At 39.6% G+C, this 25,187-nt stretch overlaps 1 protein-coding gene across 1 annotated transcript; it reads left to right on the forward strand.

The window, feature by feature from the left end:
* Positions 1-20,895: 20,895 nt before the first annotated feature.
* LOC104220509 (acetolactate synthase 1, chloroplastic) lies at positions 20,896-23,243 on the forward strand. Its single transcript, XM_070167547.1, has one exon. The coding sequence runs from the start codon at positions 21,067-21,069 to the stop codon at positions 23,068-23,070; it is 2,004 nt and encodes a 667-aa protein (XP_070023648.1). The 5' UTR covers positions 20,896-21,066; the 3' UTR covers positions 23,071-23,243.
* Positions 23,244-25,187: the final 1,944 nt, after the last annotated feature.

Here is a 25,187-nt window from a genome sequence, read left to right on the forward strand (position 1 = left end):
CCAGTAAAAAATCAGAAATTGAGTTTTGGTATGAATGAATCCAACCAGAAAAGGTGAAGAAAGGTTTAATTGAAGAAAAATCAGTAACAATCCATCGATCCTTATTAAAAGAAATTCTGAATCAATCACAAATCGGCAAAACCTTTTTTAAAGGAAGAATTCATCATATATAAAGTGCACAGATATGTGAATCAAGAAAGAGTTGTCATGCTAATTAGAAAAGCCTAGCATAGAAAAGCTCAGAGTCAAAGAAGTTCGAGTTTAGTACAAAGACTCAAAACGAGTCTGAGAAACCTAGAGTTCCAAAATAGAACCGTAGTCTCAAACACAAGATCGAAACTCGCCAAAAATCCCAAACCCTAGGGTTTTCAACTCGAGTCAGATACAGAGAAAAGAAGACAAATAACGAAAACAGGCTCAGAGGTCTTTAAAAGACTTATGAGAAAAAAAAGATGTAATAGCAAGTTTGAAACAACAAAGTGAGAAAGTTGATTTGAAGCATAAAGAACATGTTTTAAGAAAGCTTGGAACTTAAACAAGTTTCAGAAGAGAAACAAGATAGTATAGCACTTAAGAGAACAGTAGAGGAAACATGCTTAACAAAGAACTCAAACAAAGTCAAGAAGAAGGCAACTAAAGACCTAAAAGCTTAGTAGAAAATACAGTAAAGGAACATAGGGGTAAACGAACACATAAGATAAACATGTGAAAGCATGATATAGAAACCAGTAGAAGAAAGAACGGAGCATAATAGAAGAACATGCAAAATAAGGCAAACATAAAGATACAGGAGAAGAACATGCTAGGTAGAAAAAGAAAACATACAAGCATAGCATAGACAGATACACACAAAGAAAAGAAAAGGAAGAGTCAGAGAAACATTTTGAAGAATTTTCAGAAACCCTAAATCGAAGAGAAACAAATTTTGAAAGAAAAAATTGGGGAAAACGTTTTAAAACTCCAGTAGAGCAAAAATATATCATAGATTTAAGAAAACAACCTGATAAAAACCTCGAATGTCTAGGGTTTTAGAAATGAGAAAGGCTTGGAAGAAAAGTCCGATCTCGAGTCGGATGAGTTAGAACAGGCTCGAAGTGCTTTAGATGTGCCGGAGCAAGGCTGGAGAGGCTTCAAAACTATGGATTTGAGAGGATCTGAACGGACACCACTGAGGTCAGACCTCAAAGCTTCGAACCCCAAATGTTTGAGAGTGGAGGGAGGTGAGTACAGGCCATCCATGACCTGAGAAGCCATGGATTCTAGTGAGGTTATGGTCGGAGAGGATGAGAGAGGCTAGGGTTCCAGGGAAACTTCGAGAGAGTTTGAGAAAGGAGAGTATTCAAAGGCGGCTGAGAGATGGAAATGAGGGGATTAGGGTAGGGTCGGTGGATTAAAAATGGTAAGGGGTGATTGTGGTCGTTGATCAAAACGATCAACAGCCTAGATTAAAAGGAAGACCGGGCTGGTTGGATAAACGGGTTAAGGGGTTGGGTTGAAATTGAAATTGGGCTGGTCCAATTGGGGGTTAAGATTGGGTCAATTGGAGGCTAAAATTGAAATGTAATGGGGCAACAATTGAAACAAAATGAGGTTAAAATTTACATAGCCAGTTTTTTCCTTTTATTTTACAAAAATAGTAAAAAATGATTTTGAAAACAAATTAAAAGTACTGAATCAGTAAATAATATATAAATATTAATTTAAAAATACTGGAACCAATTTTATGATTATACAAAATGCTATTAAATCTTAAAATAGGCTAGAATTGCAATTATATGCAATTTAGCTTTAAAAATACCAAATAAATTTATAAAAATATATAAAAATTACCTTAAAAATATTTTGGTATAAATATGGGAATAAAATAAATTATTCACCAAAATTGATGATTTTGGGAGTAATTATTGATTTTGTGCTGCTAAAATGGACAATAAATTGGTTTTAAAAATCTTTTAAAAATTGGGAAAAATACTAAAACACTTGGACATGCTTATATATGCGTACATATGTTATTTTTAAAGTATTTTGTATATATAAAAAATATATAGGGAAAAATTAGGTATCAACAGCTGCCCTTCTTTACCCGGGAAGGATGAAAGAGTTGTCGGGTAAAGATATGATGGCCAATTTTGACCGAACGAAACGACTTGAAGAATTTGACCATGCTCTGGTTCTTGAGCTGCCTACATATCCCTGGTCTTACAGGAATCAGGCCATATTTAGTTCAGGATCCATCAGCGAAATATGCTGACGGAGATTTTTTCAAGAACGGACGAGATATTCGGATTGGGGTGGATGGTTATAGTCTAGTAGGGCTGCGGGAACTGGAGCGAGATCGCTCCTGCTGAGACGGCCGTTGCTAGCCGGTTTACCTGCAAATGAGCAATACGAACATATATTGTGCATAATTTTAAACATGATGCAAGTTCTCGTTGGACCATGAATGATGTCTTTGGACGGTTAAGATGACGTCCTCAGACCATGATGTCCTGGGCCATGAAGCATATAATAAAAGATTCGCAGGTCATGAAATAATGCTCTCGGTCTATGAGGATGATGCCTCCGAGCTATGATTGCCTTTGAATAATTATATGCAAAAGATAAAATGGGGTCCTTAGGCCATGGCATAGAGTTCTCGGGCTATGAAAATGGTGCCTCCGAACAATGATGCCTTCGGACAATTTGGCGATCTTTCAGCCCATGAGATGCAGAAGGAGGCGATCTTTTAGCCAATGCAAAAATGTAAATGAGGTGGCGGTATTTCAGCCGATGCAAGATGTAAATATAAAGTGGCGATATTTCAGCCATGCAAAAATGTAAACGAGGTGGTGGTATTTCAGCTGATGCAAGATGTAAATAGAAAGTGGCGATATTTCAGCCATGCAAGAAAAAATAAAAGTGGCGATATTTCAGTCGTGCAAGATGTAGATGAAGGTGGCGATCTTTCAGCCATGCGAGACATAAATAAAGTGGCGATATTTCAGCCGCACGAGGCATAAATAAAGTGGCGATATTTCAGCCATGCAGGTGGAGACATGGCTTAGTCTCGAAAGGTAGAGTGGTAGCCTTATGCAATGCAATAAATTCAGGTGGAGACAGAGCTTAGTCCCGAAAGGCAGAATGGTAGCCTTATGCAATGCAAGAAATGCAGATGGAGACTGAGCTTAGTTTGGAAAGGCAAAATGGTAGCCTTATGCAATGCAAGAAATGTAGGTGGAAACAGAGCTTAGTCTTGGAAGGCAGGATGGTAGCCTTATGCAATGCAAGAAATGTAGATGGAGACAGAGCTTAGTCTTGGAAGGTAGAATGGTAGCCTTATGCAATGCAGGAAATGCAGATGGAGACAGAGCTTAGTCTCCGAAGGCAGAATGGTAGCCTTATGCAATGCAGTAAAATGCAGATAGAGGTAGAGCTTAACCTCAGAAGGCAGAATGGTAGCCTTATGTAATGTAGAGAATGCAGATGGAGACAGAGCTTAGTCTCGGAAGGCAGAATGATAGCCTTATGCAATGTAACAAATGTAGATAGAGGTAGAGCCTAACCTCGGAAGGCAGAATGGTAGCCTTATGCAGGAAGTAAAAATGGCAAATGGCAATAGAGTTTGCTTAGCTGATAGCGGATTGCGGTATCATGATTGCTAGGGATATTGTGCCTACTAGGGACACTGTTGTGCGGATAGCAGTTGCGAGCAAGTGCAATAGTTCGGAGAGTTGTATTCCTGAACTTTGTGAGTGAGTGCATAGTACATTTGATGATTTTGCAACAAAAGTGCCTGTATCCAAAGAAAAATCATGAGTTTGTAAAGGGGGAAAAGTTAGTTCGTATCCCCGCTGGCTTTGCATGACCTGCTCGGCTTTGATCTGGTGATACTGTACGTATCATTGGGGTAACGTTGCTAAACAAGGAAATCTTAGTAATGAACATGCATGATTTAGTAAAAGCATAATGTAAGTGCATAATTAAGAATAATTTTCTTTAGATGAACCGATGACTGCGACGTGGTTCAAGACATTGCAACTTTGCTTACTCCGGAATTTTGAGGGTCCTCCTCAAAATTCTGCCCCAGTTTACTGGGCTGCTGCTCCTGACGATTGTTAATGATAAATGGCTGGAATCGACTTCGGAATTTTGAGGGTCCTCCTCAATATTCTGCCCCAGTTTTCAATAGCGGGGGAAATGGAAATTTTATTAAATTATGACCGAATCCATAGGGCTGCCTACGTATCCCCTCTTAAATAGGAATCAGGTCAGGCGTAGTTCAAATTACATCATAAAAGAAAGCATAAAGGTTACACATAGTATCGTTTGACTGCGTCTAAATTGATCGGCTTTGGCCAAACTTCTCCATTCATTTCTGCAAATATGAGGGCTCCTCCTGTCAGAACCTGGTGAACCATGTACGGACCCTGCCAGTTGGGAGAGAATTTCCCTTTGACTTCCTCTTGATGTGGAAAAATTTTCTTTAACACCAGCTGCCCCGGTGTGAATTGTCTCGAATTGACTCTTTTGTTGAAGGCTCTGGATATTCTGTTCTGATAAAGCTGACCGTGGCAAACTGTATTCATTCTCTTTCTGTCTGTAAGAGCTAGTTGCTCGTAACGACTCTTCACCTATTCTGCGTCATTGAGCTCTGCTTCCTGTATGATCCTTAAGGAAGAAATTTCTACCTCAGCGGGTATGACTGCTTTTGTACCATATACTAACATGTAGGGAGTTGCCACAGTTTATGTGCGGACTGTGGTGCGGTATCCCAATAAAGAAAATGAGAGCTTCTCGTGCCACTACTTATGCTTCTCTATCATTTTTCTTAGTATCTTCTTGATATTCTTGTTGGCAGCTTCTACGGCTCCGTTCATCTGAGGTCTGTAAGTTGTACAATTCTTGTGTTTGATTTTAAAGGTTTCACACGTGGATTTCATCATATCACTGTTGAGGTTAGAGCAATTATCAGTAATGATTGACTCTGGAATTTCGAACCGACATATGATGCGATCGCGGACAAAGTCTGCCACAACTTTCTTAGTGACTGCTTTGTATGATGTTGCTTCAACCCATTTGGTGAAATAATCAATTTCCACTAGAATAAACATGTGCTCGTTTGATGTGGTGGGCTCGATAGGTATGATGACATCCATTCCCCAAGCGGCAAACAGCTACGGCGAGCTTGTTGCTTTAAGCTCATTTGGGGGTACCTTTATCATGTCTGCATGTATCTGACAGCGATGGCACTTTAGGACATATTGGACGCAGTCCGTTTCCATAGTTATCCAAAAATAACCATCCCGTAGTATCTTCTTGGCTAAGGAAAAACCATTCATATGTAGACCGCAGATCCCAGCATGGATTTCCTCTAGTAACCTGGATGCTTCCCTTGCGCTGACACACCTTAATAATCCCAAATCAGGAGTCCTTCTATACAGGATTCCTCCGCTGTGAAAGAAATTGTTAGATAACCTCTGAAGTGTGCGCTTCTGAGTGGGATTTGCGAGCTCTGGGTATTCTCCTTTTGCCAAGTATTCCTTGATATTATGAAACCAAGGTTTTCCGTCTGCTTCTTCCTCAACATGAGCGCAGTAAGTTGGCTGATCATGAATATTCACCGAAATAGGATCTATGAAGTTCTTATCTGGATGCTGAATCATAGATGATAGGGTAGCCAATGCATCGGCAAACTCATTCTGGACTCTGGGAACATGTCGGAACTCTATCTTTGTGAACCTCTTCCTCAATTGCTGTACATGATGCAAATACGGGAGTATCTTGGAGTTCTTAGTTGCCCATTCTTCTCGGACCTGATGTATAAGCAAGTCTGAATCCCCGATCACTAGCAATTCCTGAATGTTCATGTCAATGGCCATCTTGAGCCCTAAGATACAGGCTTCGTACTCGGCCATGTTGTTGGTGCATGGGAATCTGAGTTTGGCGGACACCGGACAATGCTGACCGGTTTCTGATACTAGAACTGCTCATATGCCAACTCTTTTGAAATTTGCTGCTCCGTCGAAAAAAATTCTCCAACCATCATAGGATTCTACAATATCTTCTCCTATGAAGGATAACTCATCGTCAGGAAAATACATTTCCAGGGGTTCATATTCTCCGTCCACGGATTTTCAGCAAGATGATCTGCCAATGCCTGTCCCTTGACTGCTTTCTGAGTCACATAGACAATGTCAAATTCACTTAACAGAATCTGCCACTTGGCCAGCTTGCCCGTGGGCATGGGATTTTGAAAGATGTACTTTAACGAATCCATTATGGATATGAGGTATGTAGTGTTGGCACAGAAATAGTGCCTCACCTTCTGGGCTACCCAAGTCAGAGCACAACAAGTGCGTTCCAACAGATAATATCGGGCCTCGTACGAGGTGAACTTCTTGCTGAGATAATAGATGGCCTGCTCCTTCCTTCCTGTTTCATCATGCTGCCCTAGAACACAACTGAATGCTCCATCCAATACTGCAAGGTAGAGTAATAGGGGTCTACTTGGCTCAGGCGGGACCAAAACTGGTGGTGTTGATAGGTACTCCTTAATTCTATCGAAGGCTTTCTGACAGTCATCGGTCCATTTGGTAGCGGCGTCCTTCTTCAGTATCTTAAAAATTGGCTCACAGATAACTGTAGATTGTGCTATGAACTGGCTAATGTAGTTGAGTCTCCCCAGGAAACTCATCATGTCGTTCTTGTTCTTTGGCAGTGGAAATTCTTGAATAGCTTTGACCTTTGACGGATCCAGTTCTATTCCTCGGTGACTCATAATGAACCCAAGTAGTTTTCCGGTAGGAACCCCGAATACACATTTTGCGGGATTCAGCTTTAAGTTGTACCTTCTTAGTTTATTGAAGAACTTCCTCAAATCTTCCATGTGATCAGTGGATTTTTTGGACTTGATGATGACGTCATCTACATATACCTCAATCTCTTTGTGTATCATATCATGGAAAATGGTAGTCATGGCCCTCACGTAGGTGGCCCCAACATTCTTTAACCCAAACAACATCATCTTGTAATAATACATTCCCCACAGCATAATGAAGGTTGTTTTCTTATCTTCTTCATCCATCCAGATCTCATGATACCCAGCAAAACAATCAACAAACGACTACAGCTCGTGCTTGGCGCATTTGTCAATTAGAATATGTATATTTGGCAAGGGGAAGTCGTCTTTGGGACTGGCCCGGTTGAGGTCCCAGTAGTCAACACAGACTTTGACCTTCCCGTCCTTCTTTGGTACTGGCACGATGTTGGCTAACCATGTTGGATACTCTACTACTCTGAGAACCTTAGCTTTGACTTACTTGGTGACTTCTTCCTTGATTTTCAAACTCATGTCAGGCTTGAACTTCCTGAGCTTCTGCTTTACTGGTGGGCATGTCGGATCAGTTGGCAGCTTGTGCGCAATAATAGATGTACTTAAACCAGTCATGTCGTCATACGACCAGGCAAATATGTCCTCATATTCCTTCAGAAATTCTGTGTATTCTTCCTTTTCTGCCGGTGACAAATGAACGCTGATCCGAGTTTCTTTGACATTTTCTGCATCTCCCAGGTTAACAATCTTGGTCTCGTTCAGGTTGGACTTAGGTATGTTCTTAAAATCCTCAACCTCTTTAACAACCTTTTTTGGTATATCATCTTCCTCTAAGTCCGTTTATCGCGTTGTCTCGTTACATGTCACAGTCGTTGGTTCATCAAGATAAGTAATAGTAATACTGTAAATAAAGTAAATGAGAGAAAGTAATAAGAGAAAGATTCATAAGAAAAAATCGAAATGCTTTGAAAAATTCCATACTGTTTTGAACATTGAAAATCTTATTGCGAAATTAAAAGGCAAAAAGAAAGTCAACTAGTAAAAAATGAAAAATAGTGCATGATGCTTGTTCAGCCTTGCTACCCCGAGGCTTTCCGGGCTATGGTGGTTCTGATGGACCAATTGTTGAGGTGCGCTCCTCGGCTCACAGCTTGTATGGAAGGGCCTTCCTCCCCCTCCTCCTCGAAAATGACACAGCAATCCATGTCATCCTTTTCCAAAAACAAATCCCTCATCGCTGCCAGTGCTTCCTCTTCTTTTGACCCATATATAACATGAGCTGGCTGGAAAATCTGCTCCAAGCGAGGTATCGGATGCTCTAGTGGATAATAAGGCTCACGCCATGGCGACGACCATTCATTGAACTCTTTCCAGGTGTACTCATATCCCAGACCAAAGGTGGTGCCATGTTTCTTTAGTTTGAAAGGCTTAGCGATTCCTTGGAGGTTCTTGCCAAGTCCCTTTCCTGGCTCATATCCGCACCAGTTCAATATGCTTTCGATTTTGTTGTCCCACCATTTATCCTTGTCAACGGCATTGACTCGCTCGATATGGTGATAGGTTTCTCCGTCTATCTTCCTTTTTCTTCCGATTGCTAGGATGGTCTGGCGACTATATAGGGGATTGCTACCATCACCGTGGATGATCACCTCTTGGTGATTCCACTCAAATTTCACTGCCTGATGTAGGGTTGATGCTACAGCTCCAGCGGCATGAATCCATGGTCGTCCCAAGAGCAAGTTGTAAGATGCCGACACGTTTATTACTTGAAAGTCGACATCAAACCAAGTAGGCCCCATCTGTAAACACAGGCTGATTTTCCCAATAGTAGACCTTTGGGAACCGTTGAAGGCTTTGACGTTAATGGCCCCATCTTTGATCTCATGTAGCCCTTTCCCTAATGTTCTGAGTTTTACCAGCGGACAAATGTTGAGGTTGGACCCTCCATCGATCAGGATCCTGGTGATAAAATAATCCTCACATTGCACGGTGATGTGCAATGCCTTGTTGTGTCTCAGCCCTTCTGGTGGCAACTCATTTTCATGAAAAGTGATTTTGTGACTCTCCAATACCTGTCCTACCATATTTGCCATTTCTCCTCCGGTGATGTTGCTTGGTACATACGCCTCACTCAGCACCTTCAATAAGGCATTCTTTTGTGCGTCAGAGCTTTGTAGCAGAGCTAAGATAGAGATCTGGGCTGGTGTTTTGTTCAATTGATCAATGGCTGAATACTCTTTGGCATGTATCTTCCTCCAGAGGTCGTCGGGCCTAGCTTTAGTGATGGCTGGCCGTCCATATGCCTACTTACTCGACTCAGCTAAGTGTTTTGGAGTATAAACCCTGCCGGTCTTTGTCATACCCTGTGCCACAACTGCTTCTCCGAACTTAGTTTTTCCTTTCCTTCTTGCCTCAGCTGTGTAATCTCATGGTATGGACTTTGTGTGGAACGATGTTATGGTTGTCATTGCTACCGGAATGGGAACCCTTGCTTTGGAAGGTAACACAACAACCTCAAATGGCGCAGGTGCCTTTGGGGACCCAAACTCGACCTCAATTGGTGTTGGCATCTTTGTAGGAGGTGGTGCTTCAAACTCAAGTGGTGCAAACAAATTTACCTCGGCGTCCCCAGAAGGCTGAATCTGGACCACAATTGGGTTAAGGGTGACTGTTGATTTCTTTGGCTCGTCACCTTCTGCGATTAATCCGATCGATCTTTTGGGGTCCCAATCATCCTCTGTCTCAATCATGTGAACGCCTCCACCCTTGTGGTCTGGTAGAGGGTTGTTGCGGACGTTCGGAGCAGGCTCTTTTGCCATGATGATCTTGTTATCAATCAAATGTTGGATCTTATCCTTTAGAGAGCGGCACTCATCAATGGTATGCCCATTCATGCACAAGTTTTGTTTGGGTTGACCCATTAGGATGGGTTTTCGAGGGTTATAGCAGGGATATGGGTAACATAACCAGCAGCTTTGAGCCTTTCATACAGCTGGTCAACTGGTTCGGCAATGGAGGTATACTATTTGGGAGGTCTGCGGTCGAAATTTGGTCGGGGTCTAGGAAAGTTTTGGCGAGGGGGAGGTGATTGATAGTGGGCTTGTTGGGTGTTGTAGGCTTGGTAGACGTGTGCGAGTTGGGAGTATCTGGGTAAAGCAAGTTGATATGTGGGTGGTGGAGGTGATTGGTAAGTAGGTAGTGGAGCTTACTAAGAGGGCGAGGGTGCTTGGTAATTTGGGGTAGGTTGATATGTGAGTGGAGGCATCGAGTAGGTTTGGTATTTGATAGGGGATTTGGTTCTCTGTGCAACCATCACGGCACTCTCGTCCCTTTTCTTGGACGTGCCAGCAGACTGTAGAGCCTTGTTGGTAGCTTGCAAAGCTTCAAGGTTTGTGACCATGCCACTTTTGATACCTTCCTCGATCCTCTCCCCCAGCTTGATGATGTCGGAAAATTTCTGGCTTTCAGTCAACATCAACCTTTCATAGTATTGTGGGTCTTAAGCTCAGACGAAAAACTTGTTCATTTTTTCTTCTTCTAAAGCCGGTCTGACCTTAGCAGCTTCTGATCTCCAACGAGTGGCACACTCGTGAAAAGTCTCCGTAGGTTTCTTCTTTAGGTTCTGGATGTAGAACACATCTGACATATTCTCCGTGTTGAACCTGAACCTGTCCGGACACCATACTTACCCAATTCGACCACTTCTTCGGGTTTTGGCTAATGTACCAAGACAGAGCATCTCCTTTCAGACTTCTCATAAAAAGCTTCATGCCAATCTTTTCGTCCTTCCCTGCTCCGACCAGCTTGTCGCAGTATGTCCTTAAATGGACTTCTGGGATCCCCTGTACCATCAAACATTTCAAACTTAGGAGGTTTGTACCCCTCGGGCATTTCTACATCTGGTTGTATACAGAGGTCTTCGTAGTTCAATCCCTCGATTACCTTGCTTCCTTCAACACCCTGAACTCGGCTAGTCAACTTCTTGAGTTTTGCGGCCAGGTTCCTAATAAGGGAGTCTTTGTCATCAGACTCAGGTGTGCTTGAGACGGGTTGAATGGAGTGTGGTATGGTTTCCACATAGATGGGGATGTTATGGTGAGTGTGGAGATGATCATTTGCAGAGTTCAGTGGTTCAAGGATGAGTAGTGGGGTGTTGTTGGAAGTGTGGCAAGTGTTACAGTGGTGATGGGGAGCGGGATGGTTTTGTGATTTCAGGATGTTTTGTGGAGGAAAGTTGACATCTGGGGTAGTGAGGGAAAACGACAAGCTTGCTAGATTCCGGACTTGATCAAGTTCCTCCTGAAATTTCAGTAGTTTCTGCTCGAGTTTGGAGATATGAGTACCCTGAGTGATTTCTATCCGCTCAACCGAGTTTTCCTTTCTGATGTTGCTCAAATCTTCCATTTTTCCCTTGTTCTTGTTTCTGACGGGACTAGGAGGAGGAGTGGGTGGAGGGCCCTTGGATCTTGTGGAGTATGATAACGATGCCAGAGTGCACGAACTAACCTTTGGGGAGGGGAATAAAACAAAAGTAAAAACAAAAAGGTAGCAAGTTAGTGCGAATTATAAGGAAAAGATGTTGCAATATTTAAACACATAGTGCGAGAATATAAACTGTGTCCTAATTTGGGAGCCTCGTTGTGCCCGAGATAGGCCTAGAGGCAAATTGATTTGGAGAACTTAGAATGCTAAATGCCTCATTTTATTGATAAAAATCTGACGAATCCTAAAACGACACTAAATAACAAGGAATAAAATGTCACTAGTGGCCATTGGCCTTATTACATTTCATAAAGTAAAAGAAAACTCCTATCTATTTGGTACTAGAAGGACCTTCCTTAGGTTGAATACTCTCATTAATCAAATCCTCCAGCTCGCGTAGGTTCACCAGTAGAAATGCCTTTGCCATGTGTTCTCCTTCGTTTCTTTCAGCATTCTGGCAGTCGGTGACTCTCTTCCTCACTTTCCCTTCCAACTCCAGCAGGCTGTACTCCAGATATTCCAACTTTTCGCTAGCTTTGGCGGGCCTCTCTTTCCACTCGTTGATTTGGTCATTTGATGGAAGACTCCTCCACCAGTCCAGCAATAGTGAGGGTGTGCTAGCCATACCGAAGTTAGGGACCTCGTGCCTCATGTTTCTGTGAGACAAAAAGGTTAGGCCCTTACCCCCACCAGACTCGACTATTAAATACCAATAATTGGCATAAGCAGCATTTAGTTCTCCAAATAAACGCACAGAACGTGGTAATGTCCATTTGGGTTCCAAGGAAACCCAATGGACTTTGGATAAGGCTATCTTAAAGAATCATTATGTGGACAACATAACTGACTCAGCTAGGTTTTGACAGTGATGCATGCACAATTAAACAGAGTAGGGTTTCTATAGGGTATTAGACTGGTACCCTTGAGCGGACAACTCAAGAGGGAAAGGCACGGAACCGCCGACTACACTGTTGATCGACTGGTTTTACCGCAAATACGCCTTTGCCAAATTTAGGGGGTAATAATATCGGAAGGGCGCAACCACTCATTATAACCGTTGCTATGGTATTTTGTTTGGCATGAGTGGAATATGATGTTGAATATGCAGTTACAATAATTAAACAAATTGTCATGTATTTGCACATTCATAAGGTAATAATTACAATAATTGCTCAAAATTATAACAGTATTAAAGGAAAGCGGTAAAAGAAAGCATTAAGAAAAATAAAGAGAAAAAATGAAGAGCCAAGTCAGTTTTCGAAGTAGGAGAGAAAAATAAATACTTAGAGGCATTAAAGACATTCAAGGAAGCATAAAGTCACAAATAGCATGAAATGGTAAAAGCCTTAAAGAAATCCCCAGCAGAGTCGTCATGCTGTCGCGCCCCCTTTTTCTCGCGAAATCGGGTTTATGACATTTGGGAGGACAACTCGTTCCCTTTTAGGAATTGAGTTTTTTGATTTGAAGAGTTGCCACCTAATGATTAAGTGCATTAGGACACTAGGAAAAATTTGTTTAGAAAAATCAGAGTTTGGGTAAGGGCTAGAAATTATCTCGAGGGGAAGGTGTTAGGCACTCCTCAAGATCCACTAGTGTGGTTCCCGGCCATGCTACAATTGTGACTTAAGTACAAACAATAAATAAGCAAATAAGGGTTTCAAATATGAGGTCACATTGTGATTGCAAATAAGTTAAAGTTTGAAGAAACAAGGAAGCTGAAATTTGAGAAAAAAGAGTTTTGAAATTTTGAAAGTAATAAAATAAACAAGTAAAGGGAAGGGGTCCTAGGTTTATAAATAATATGGATCACATCAATGCAATTCTCGGTATTCACTCCTCAGAAGAGGGGTTACACGTGGTATTAGCACACCGGTCATTATATCCATATCTACCCTTTCCCACCCCGTTGGGGTATTAAACGCAGAATGATTTCGTTTACTTATTGCATGCTAGTACTCGCCCCAATCCTATCAGTCCCGGAGGCATTTGGGACTACTAGTACTAAAGGGAAGGGAGATTTGGGGTTTGTATGGTTTAAAAGGATAAAATTCTAAAGCGACAAACAAAAACACATAAGGCAGATATGGGAAACACATAACAATTTAAAAGGCTCAGACAGGCCTCATCACTTAAAGACAGATTGTTTAGCATGTTTTGCAGATACTGGTTATGGTCTGAACTAAACTTAAACATTAGGAAGGCAGACTGGTCTATTACACATTTCAGATAAGAAACTGGAATCAGACCTGCCTGCTGGTTGGAATTAACAGAGTCTGATTCAATTAGCTAATTTACCTTATAACTTTCTTAGGTGAAACCTATAGGCATGATATCTAAATACGAGAGAAATATACTGATTTCAGAAGCAGATTTATTAAGAGCAGGAACATAAGTTCTGCAAGCATTTAAGCAACGCTATTAATGATTTTAAACTTATAAGCAAGTTGAGGGATTCAAATTAGTTGTTTATTCCTATAGGCATGCTTTCTAAGTGTGACTGATTTTAACCTTTACGAAAATGCAGAAATCCTATAGGCATGGCATCTAAAACGCTAATTTTTATTATTCAAGCCTATATATCGTTTGCCTAGTGATGGATACGTATGTTTCAGAAACCCTATAGACATGCTTTCTATATGATAGGCAAAATGCAGAATCCTATAATCATGTTCTCTATATCAGATGCAGAAATGCAAAAGCTATTGATATGATATATATGCAGAACTTATAGGTAGGATTTCTAAGATGCAGAAGTGCAAAAGTTTATAAACAGGATTTCTTATGAAAATGTAGAAGTGTAGAACCTAAAATAGGATTTCTATATGAAAATGCAGAAGTGCAGAACCTAAAACAGGATTTCAAAGATGTCGAAATGCAGAACTTGCCATGATTTGCAGAAATAAAGACCTAATGAGCATGATATCTACCCTTATGCATACATGAGTACCCCTCCCTTTTCACTATAAGCCCCCATGAGTTATTACAAATTATTAGAGCCTAGAATGAAGAAAAGAAAGTAAAAATTACATCAGAAAGCTAAAATCCCAACCAAGGAGAGCCTGATTCAGACTTCTGTCTGAAGCATGAAGTAAACCAACTCCAAAGATCAAATTCCAAAGCCTTTTATCCTATTTTGGAATATGTCAGAGTTCCCTAAGGTTCTCAAGTGGACTCCGGGCAGTGCTTACACCCAAATATATTGCAGAATTGGATTATAGTGCAGTGTGGAAGGGTCGGCCCTCAAATATTCAAGTTTAGAGGGAGCTCAAGGTCCCAAAGCAAGGCTCATAGGAAGGGGGCAGAACTTAGAATCTAAGAGAGAGTGCAAGTGCATAAAGGGGATTTCGGGGAAGGCCAAGACAGGCTGGTGGTCATACCCAGCAATTAGGAGTGTTGACACACCCCTAACAAGCCTGTTAGCCACATTGTTTGGGAGTTAGGATCCATTAAAGGATCAGGTCCAGACATGAGCAGCAATTTGGATACTGCCATACCTGAATCTTAACTCAAACACATAGAAGGGAATAAGGGTATGGGGAATTCACACAGCAATAGATGTAAAGAGAACAACATATTCAATACTGAACATAAACAACAAAGTAGACAAGATTGTTGAAACTGTAAAGCAAACACATAAGGATGAAGCCGAAAGTTAAATTAGAACATACTAGTTTCAGGAAAATAAGAAGAGAAGAACAGTAGTAAAGCCAAATTGCAAACACACAGCCAAAAGATTTCAGAAGAGAGTAGAGTGTTGAATTGAGAATGTAGGAGTATTGACATTGAAAGTGTTGAATAAGTGTTGAACTCAAGGTCTTAAAGAGTATTGAATTGGAAGTCCCCAAAAGTGCAGAAGGGTCGTGCCCTTTATGGTGCAGAAAGCAAGTAAGAAAAGGTAAGAAAATAGTTTTGAAATCAATCACATAAGGTCTCCCTTCAATTAAGGGATTCTGATTTTAAACGGGTAAAGGATAATTGAGGAAAGAGTTTGATCAAGATCTTTTCCAAAGTAGCACAAGAAGGGTAAATACACAGAAGTTATTTAAGGAAAGAGTTTGATAGCAACATGGTTTGTGCAAATAATGAAAGGCAATCAATCAACATCCAGTAAAAAATCAGAAATTGAGTTTTGGTATGAATGAATCCAACCAGAAAAGGTGAAGAAAGGTTTAATTAAAGAAAAATCAGTAACAATCCATCGATCCTTATTAAAAGAAATTCTGAATCAATCACAAATCGGCAAAACCTTTTTTAAAGGAAGAATTCATCATATATAAAGTGCACAGATATGTGAATCAAGAAAGAGTTGTCATGCTAATTAGAAAAGCCTAGCATAGAAAAGCTCAGAGTCAAAGAAGTTCGAGTTCAGTACAAAGACTCAAAACGAGTCTGAGAAACCTAGAGTTCCAAAATAGAACCGTAGTCTCAAACACAAGATCGAAACTTGCCAAAAACCCCAAACCCTAGGGTTTTCAACTCGAGTCAGATACAGAGAAAAGAAGACAAATAACGAAAACAGGCTCAGAGGTATTTAAAAGACTTATGAGAAAAAAAAAGATGTAATAGCAAGTTTGAAACAACAAAGTGAGAAAGTTGATTTGAAGCATAAAGAACACGTTTTAAGAAAGCTTGGAACTTAAACTAGTTTCAGAAGAGAAACGAGATAGTATAGCACTTAAGAGAACAGTAGAGGAAACATGCTTAACAAAGAACTCAAACAAAGTCAAGAAGAAGGCAACTAAAAACCTAAAAGCTTAGTAGAAAATACAGTAAAAGAACATAGAGGTAAACGAACATATAAGATAAACATGCGAAAGCATGATATAGAAACCAGTAGAAGAAAGAACGGAGCATAATAGAAGAACATGCAAAATAAGGCAAACATAAAGATACAGGAGAAGAACATGCTAGGTAGAAAAAGAAAACATACAAGCATAGCATAGACAGATACACACAAAGAAAAGAAGAGGAAGAGTCAGAGAAACATTTTGAAAAATTTTCAGAAACCCTAAATCGAAGAGAAACAAATTTTGAAAGAAAAAATTGGGGAAAACGTTTTAAAACTCTAGTAGAGCACAGATATAGCATAGATTTAAGAAAACAACCTGATAAAAACCTCGAATGGCTAGGGGTTTAGAAATGAGAAAGGCTTGGAAGAAAAGTTCGATCTCGAGTCGGATGAGTTAGAACATGCTCGAAGTACTTTAGATGTGCCGGAGCAAGGCTAGAGAGGCTTCAAAACCATGGATCTGAGAGGATCTGAACGGACACCACTGAGGTCAGACCTCAAAGATTCGAACCCCAAACGTTTGAGAGTGGAGGGAGGTGAGTACAGGTCATCCATGGCCTGAGAAGCCATGGATTCTAGTGAGGTTATGGTCGGAGAGGATGAGAGAGGCTAGGGTTCTAGGGAACCTTCGAGAGAGTTTGAGAGATGAGAGTATTCAAAGGCGGCTGAGAGATGGAAATGAGGGGATTAGGGTAGGGTCGGTGGATAAAAATGGTAAGGGGTGATTGTGGCCGTTGATCAAAACGATCAACAGCCTAGATTAAAAGGAAGACCGGGCGGGTTGGATAAACGGGTTAAGGGGTTGGGTTGAAATTGAAATTGGGCTGGTCCAATTGGGGGTTAAGATTGGGTCAATTGGAGGCTAAAATTGAAATGTAATGGGGCTACAATTGAAACAAAATGAGGTTAAAATTTACATAGCCAGTTTTTTCCTTTTATTTTACAAAAATAGTAAAAAATGATTTTGAAAACAAATTGAAAGTACTGAATCAGTAAATAATATATAAATATTAATTTAAAAATACTGGAACCAATTTTATGATTATAAAAAATGCTATTAAATCTTAAAATAGGCTAGAATTGCAATTAATTGCAATTTAGCTTTAAAAATACCAAATAAATTTGTAAAAATATATAAAAATTACCTTAACTATATTTTGGTATAAATATAATAAAATAAATTATTCACCAAAATTGATGATTTTGGGAGTAATTATTGATTTTGTGCTGCTAAAATGGACAATAAATTGGTTTTAAAAATTGAAAAAAATACTACAACACTTGGGCATGCTTATATATGCGTACATATGTTATTTTGAAAGTATTTTGTATATATAAAAAATATACAGGGAAAAATTGGGTATCAACAGTCCTCATACACAAGATTTGGTATGATACCGAAAGTTTACCGAACCAAATAAGAAAATACCGAATCGTACCGAACTACTTTGGTACGGTATTTTGTATGCGTAATTGATATACCGAATATCGAAATACCGAACGATACTTATTAAATACCATACCGAAGTACCAAACACCCTCCCTTGGTGCAGTAGCAAAAGAAAAATTTTACTTGTGGTATTTACAAAATTAGCTTTTTATTTTTGTTAATTTTAATAAAGTACCCATTTAAAATTGATATATCTCCTAAATTTTCTAATCCAACTAGGTATGAACTTCTATTGATATTTGTACAAGGACATTTAACTAATTCACCCGCATTAATATGCTTCTGCATTCTCTTTCCAGACTTTTTTCCTTTTTCTATTTTAATTTACTGAAGTAATAAATATTTCTGCTTACTATTTCTTCTTCCCACCCCTCCTACGTAGTGGTAACAAAATGGTTCAAAGAAAATAGTTGACCATCCCTATTATTTACTAAAAATGGGTTGGATAATGAACGTTTTAAATGGGTCAAATATGGATAAGAACCATATTATCAATTTAGAAAATAAATAACCAATGGGTTTAACTTTAACATTTGTAAAGCCTCAAATTAGAGTTCCTCAAGTTTGGGAGACTAGTAATTCTCCCAAAAATGATCATATTCAAGAAGTCATAAATAATATGGTTCGGTTAACCCATTTTTTATCCGTATTAAATATAGTCCGGGTCGAATAATTTAGCTATTTTTCATTACTCATTTTTTATCGAAATCATATCCGACCCGACCCGCCCATTTGTCACTCGTACTCTTGTGTATATTCCACACCTCATTTAATCTTTCTTTTAGGGGTCGTTTGGTTGGAATACGGATTATGCCGGTATAAGTTATGTCAGTATAAGTTATGTTGGGTTATGCTGTGATTAGTTATGCTGGGATTGTTGTTTATTCACTGTTTGGTATGTTGTATTAAGAATGACAATTGCATATTTCTAAGAAGAAGGTATTAGTTATACTAGTGCTAATTACCACACCCTATATAAGGTATAAGTTATCTCGATATTAAAATTAACACCAGGATAACTTATATTTGACTTGATAACCAAACATAGTATTAAAATGGGGCATTTGCATCTATACCCGCTTTTTGTATCACGTTTTAACTTGTTCCGCTTTGCAAAAAAAATTGCAAGCGTACCCACTTTTTCGCATAACTTTAGCATACATGACTGAAGTAGCAAAGACAATCACGCAAAACTTCAGCATTCTAGTAGCCGGGCCTGAAGTTCAGCTCTAGAACTGAAATTTTTATTTTGTAACTAGCGAACTTCAGCTCTAGAGCTGAAGTTTTTGTTTTGTAACTCGCGAACTTCAGCTCTAGAGCTGAAGTTTTTGTTTTTGTGTTTTTGTTTTGTAACTGACGAACTCAGCTCTAGAGCTGAAGTTTTTGTTTGTAACTGGCGAACTTCAGCTCTAGAGCTGAAGTTTTTGTTTTTGTAACTGGGGAACTTTAGCTCTAGAGCTGAAGTTTTTGTTCTATATTTGATTAACTTCAGCATGTTATAGGAACCATGGCACGATTACAAAAGTTAGTTGATCAATCATTGGTTTACTGCACCGCTATTGATAAAATATGTTTAAATGTGGTTACTATGATCCATATAATTGGTGCAGTCTACCCATTCTTATTGTAGCTTTGAGCTGTCTTCTGCGGTCAGATGTTTTCTCTAAGCCTTAGGCAGTTTCTGATTATAAGGCAACTGAGCACTTATGAGCGACTTCAAGCTCCAAAACACAAGTAGCATTAAGTTTTCTTGCAGAGACATAATCTTAAAATTTTCGGGCACGTTTAATAATTACCAAGGAAGATAGAATACAACCAACCACTTCTCAACTTCAAGAGACCGATTCAAGATTTCAAGTTAGTGGATTGTAGCACCTACTATTCCTTCGTGATGATGGGTACTTTAAAATAATGTTGAAGTCATCGTTGTAGAAGAAGAAAGAAGAAAAGGAAGGAGGAGTAGAAAGAGGGCTGAAGTTGTTTAAAAAGCGGGTACAAGTTAAAAGTTTTTTAAAAAATGGGGCAAAATACATAAATTACCCCCTAAACTATGGACCAAATCCCTGTTACGCACTTTTTATGGACGAAAATTACATGACACACCCAACCTTTACAAAGTGTATCTAATACACACTACTTTTTCCTTCACCAGTTTTTCAGAAGATGTGTAATATTACGCACCAATCGAACAGTGACACATGTCATTATTTTTTATTAAAAAAATAATTAAAATTACAATTATACCCCCATCTTCTCTATCTAAAGTTCTAAACCACCATTGCTGCCATCCATCTCCTCTCTTCATCATCAACCACCATAGCCTCTTCCCCCACCTTTTACTTAATGACAAAGCCACCATTAACTAACCAAAATACCAGAAAACACACCCAAAAATCCATCTTTTCCATTGAAATTGAATAAGAAATTTTTAGCCCAAATCCAACTTATTTCCCACTTCTCTTCTGTAAAAGTTCAACTACCATTAACGACCATTCCATGTTTCAATGGTCTGTTTTGTGTCATTCCGATTCTCACAACTGAAGCAATGAATTTGTAATAATAAGGAAGAAAGTATATTTCTTAGAGAAGAAAACTAAGAACTTTACATTTTAGTTATTTAAAAATTTATCCATTAATAAAATTAAAGAATTTACTTATGTACAAAAGCTTGAGTTAAGCTTTAATGGTTAGAATTTTTTTTTCGAAAAGTTAGACTCTTCCACGCCAAAAGCTCAAGCTAATATTCTTCGCGAAAAAAATAATCTTCTATGCAAAAGCTTGAGGCAAGCTTTAATGGTTGGGGGAGCTGTAAAAAACTTTAATTACTGAATCTAGTCATAATTTCTCGCCCAAAGATCTGCAAAAAAAAAAAAAAAAAAAAAAACTAATCAATGAAAAGAGATGAGAAAATCGTGGTGGGTTTATCTGAGAAGCAGGAGATCAGATAGTGGAAAGAAGTGGATCTAAGTGTCAAGGTCTCAAGGAGTAGCCATGACAAGATTTTTTAAACAAGGAAGAAGATGACTTAATTTTAAAAATTTAAAAACTAAAAAAAATTGACATCTGACACAAAAAATTTTTTGTTCACACGACTCATTTGTTGGAAAAAAACACGTACTGTCCACGTGGGCAAATTAGCGTGTATTAGATACACTTTGGAAAGGTTGAGTGTGTAATGTGATTTTTGTTCGCAAAAAGTGTGTAATAGGGATTTAGTCCATAGTTTAGGGGGTAACTTATGCATTTATAGGTTAAATGATGGCGACTAAATAGAGCGCTCGTGCAATTTTTACTATTAAAGTAGTATTAAATTTTCATACGACCCTATATCTATGGCTGGCACCAAATTTCTTCACATTTGGATCCCTCTTTCATTTGTTCTCATCCATTTTTGCGATTCATGTGCATTTAATCAGTAGGACCCCTTTTTAGCTTAGTAGTGCTCTCATGTTCTCAACTTAATATTAAACCAACCACACTCCATCTGCATTACCCTCCTTCCAGTTTCGTCTCTCCCTGCCCTCCCCTTCAACAATGGCGGCGGCGGCTCCATCTCCCTCTTCTTCCGCTTTCTCCAAAACCCTATCGCCTTCCTCCTCCACATCCTCCACCCTCCTCCCTAGATCAACCTTCCCTTTCCCCCACCACCCCCACAAGACCACCCCACCACCCCTCCACCTCACCCACACTCACATTCACATTCACAGCCAACGCCGTCGTTTCACCATATCCAATGTCATTTCCACTAACCAAAAAGTTTCCCAGACCGAAAAAACCGAAACTTTCGTTTCCCGTTTTGCTCCTGACGAACCCAGAAAGGGTTCCGACGTTCTCGTGGAGGCTCTCGAAAGAGAAGGGGTTACGGACGTCTTTGCGTACCCAGGTGGCGCTTCCATGGAGATTCACCAAGCTTTGACCCGTTCAAGCATCATCCGCAACGTGCTGCCACGTCACGAGCAGGGCGGTGTCTTCGCCGCTGAGGGTTACGCACGCGCCACCGGATTTCCCGGCGTTTGCATTGCCACCTCTGGCCCCGGCGCCACCAATCTCGTCAGCGGCCTCGCTGACGCGCTACTGGATAGCGTCCCCATTGTTGCTATAACAGGTCAAGTGCCACGTAGGATGATAGGTACTGATGCTTTTCAGGAAACTCCTATTGTTGAGGTAACTAGATCGATTACCAAGCATAATTATCTCGTTATGGACGTAGAGGATATTCCTAGGGTTGTACGTGAAGCTTTTTTCCTCGCGAGATCGGGCCGGCCTGGCCCTATTTTGATTGATGTACCTAAGGATATTCAGCAACAATTGGTGATACCTGACTGGGATCAGCCAATGAGGTTACCTGGTTACATGTCTAGGTTGCCTAAATTGCCCAATGAGATGCTTTTAGAACAAATTGTTAGGCTTATTTCTGAGTCAAAGAAGCCTGTTTTGTATGTGGGGGGTGGGTGTTCGCAATCGAGTGAGGACTTGAGACGATTCGTGGAGCTCACGGGTATCCCCGTGGCAAGTACTTTGATGGGTCTTGGAGCTTTTCCAACTGGGGATGAGCTTTCCCTTTCAATGTTGGGTATGCATGGTACTGTTTATGCTAATTATGCTGTGGACAGTAGTGATTTGTTGCTCGCATTTGGGGTGAGGTTTGATGATAGAGTTACTGGAAAGTTAGAAGCTTTTGCTAGCCGAGCAAAAATTGTTCACATTGATATTGATTCAGCTGAGATTGGAAAGAACAAGCAGCCTCATGTTTCCATTTGTGCAGATATCAAGTTGGCGTTACAGGGTTTGAATTCGATACTGGAGAGTAAGGAAGGTAAACTGAAGTTGGATTTTTCTGCTTGGAGGCAGGAGTTGACGGAGCAGAAAGTGAAGCACCCATTGAACTTTAAAACTTTTGGTGATGCAATTCCTCCGCAATATGCTATCCAGGTTCTAGATGAGTTAACTAATGGGAATGCTATTATAAGTACTGGTGTGGGGCAACACCAGATGTGGGCTGCTCAATACTATAAGTACAGAAAGCCACGCCAATGGTTGACATCTGGTGGATTAGGAGCAATGGGATTTGGTTTGCCCGCTGCTATTGGTGCGGCTGTTGGAAGACCGGATGAAGTTGTGGTTGACATTGATGGTGATGGCAGTTTCATCATGAATGTGCAGGAGCTTGCAACAATTAAGGTGGAGAATCTCCCAGTTAAGATTATGTTACTGAATAATCAACACTTGGGAATGGTGGTTCAATGGGAGGATCGGTTCTATAAGGCTAACAGAGCACACACATACCTGGGGAATCCTTCTAATGAGGCGGAGATCTTTCCTAATATGCTGAAATTTGCAGAGGCTTGTGGCGTACCTGCTGCAAGAGTGACACATAGGGATGATCTTAGAGCTGCCATTCAGAAGATGTTAGACACTCCTGGGCCATACTTGTTGGATGTGATTGTACCTCATCAGGAACATGTTTTACCTATGATTCCCAGTGGCGGAGCTTTCAAAGATGTGATCACAGAGGGTGACGGGAGAAGTTCCTATTGAGTTTGAGAAGCTACAGAGCTAGTTCTAGGCCTTGTATTATCTAAAATAAACTTCTATTAAGCCAAACATGTTCTGTCTATTAGTTTGTTGTTAGTTTTTGCTGTGGCTTTGCTCGTTGTCACTGTTGTACTATTAAGTAGTTGATATTTATGTTTGCTTTAAGTTTTGCATCATCTCCCTTTGGTTTTGAATGTGAAGGATTTCAGCAAAGTTTCATTCTCTGTTTGCAACATCCACTTGGTATCTGGAGATTAATTTCTAGTGGAGTAGTTTAGTGCGATAAAATTAGCTTGTTCCACATTTTTATTTCGTAAGCTATGTTAGGCTGGGTCAGATTGGAACTTCCTCTTTAGGTTGGATGTAATCACTATTTGGGCTTTCTCTTAATTTCATTATTGAATTGTTGGCTTTTAATCTGAGCAAGTTGATTTGCAGCTTTCTCTCGAGTCCTAGGAGCAATATGTTATCTCTGTCTCCTATTTCCTAGTGGATAATCTTATGATGGAAATTTGTGGAGTTAGGAAACTGTTGACTGCTAAATTTCTCTTTGTGAGGCGTCTGACAGGTATGCTTTCAATCTATAGCAGTTTGATCGGACTTTGTTTGCGTATAACAATATTACGCAAACATGCACGTGCTTTTTAAACAGTAAAATGTGCTTAGCTACCGACATTACATCACATATAACAGGTATATGTATATCTGGCGCTGTGCTTTTAAACAATAAATTACATTTTTGTATTATGCACTGACCAAACCCCATTTATGGGGTTTGTTGTTGTGTTATGCACTGAATCTTAAACATTCAAGCTTCATGAGAAACTATTCTTTACGGCGTTTAATGTTCTTTCTACTGAACAACCGAGTCTTTGTACCTAATACATATTGTAATTGATCGCTAGAAACTTGTCAAGTTGTTGATTTAGTAATCTATTTTCTTATAATGAAGATGGAACTTATCATTGCCAAAATTATATCCTACTTTTTTTTCAAGATTACAAATTCTCTAGAAAATCATTTCATGTGGAGTTAGCTAGTATCTTTAAACATTAAGTAATTATCTCCCGAGTTCTGCCTGCCTCTTATATTTCTTTGGTGATTCCTTTTTTTTAGGGGTGCTGTGCTGGGGGATATTTTGCGGGAGCAATCCTTTTTGCTGAACTACTTATATTCAATATATTAAGTATTATTGGTTTATTTCTTTTAAAATCCAGATTTGATTTCACAACCATAATCGGGTAATTCATGATACCTATGAATATTTCTATCAAATTCTTAATGCTTCTATATAAGCACAATTGTGATTTTACTCGACTTTGAGCATGTCTTCAAAGTTGAAAATTTAGGTGTTTCTTGCATGGTGTTATAGCTGTCGAAGTGGTGTTAGGGATGAAGAGTTTTGCGGATGAGGGAGAGCTCTGCGTTGCGTAGAAGGTCACCAAACATGTCTCTTCTCTATATTTCTACTAGCATCGCGTAGAAGCTGCTCAATTTGTTGAGGGGACCTATATTACCGAGGAAGATACATCCGTTTTTAAAGTTAGGAAAAAACATTATTATTCATTAGTTAGTTACTATGGTTTTGGTTGATCTTGGTCCATCATAATTAGGTTTTCATCTTCTTCTTAATTTCTCTCATTTTTGCGTTGGGGTGTCTTATTGTTTTCATCACAAAGGGAAGAAGATCCATTAGAGCATCACATGTTCTTTGAACCTAAGACAAGACTCTTTGTTTAATCCCCGACACATTGTCCTTCAATGAGGTTTTCTCCTAGGGGATAATTTCTAGGGTCAATGACAAATTTACTTGCAGGTGATTAGTTGTAACAGTAAAAGTCGTATGTCAGGGAGAAAACAAGTAGTATTATTAAAATTCGTAGTTGGACCGACACTTAAAAATATGAGAGGACCTTTGCGAGAGTAAGGATTACTTCGGCTCTTACGTGAAGAAGAAGAGAGATCCTAATTGCATGCAAAATACTACAGTAAATTAGACTTATAAGACACTAGCCTTAGGTACGCGCAAAGCGCGTATACCTATATCAATAAATATATATTTTTTAAAAATTACGTAAATATTATTAAATAATGTGTTTTAGTTAAATATTAAAAAATAT

This window comes from Nicotiana sylvestris, chromosome 1 (assembly GCF_000393655.2).
Source record: "Nicotiana sylvestris chromosome 1, ASM39365v2, whole genome shotgun sequence".
Lineage (NCBI taxonomy): Eukaryota > Viridiplantae > Streptophyta > Magnoliopsida > Solanales > Solanaceae > Nicotiana > Nicotiana sylvestris.

Bases quoted from the DNA above. Each gene is read 5' to 3' on its own strand.
- LOC104220509 (XM_070167547.1), top strand. From the start codon at position 21,067: ATGGCGGCGGCGGCTCCATCTCCCTCTTCTTCCGCTTTCTCCAAAACC.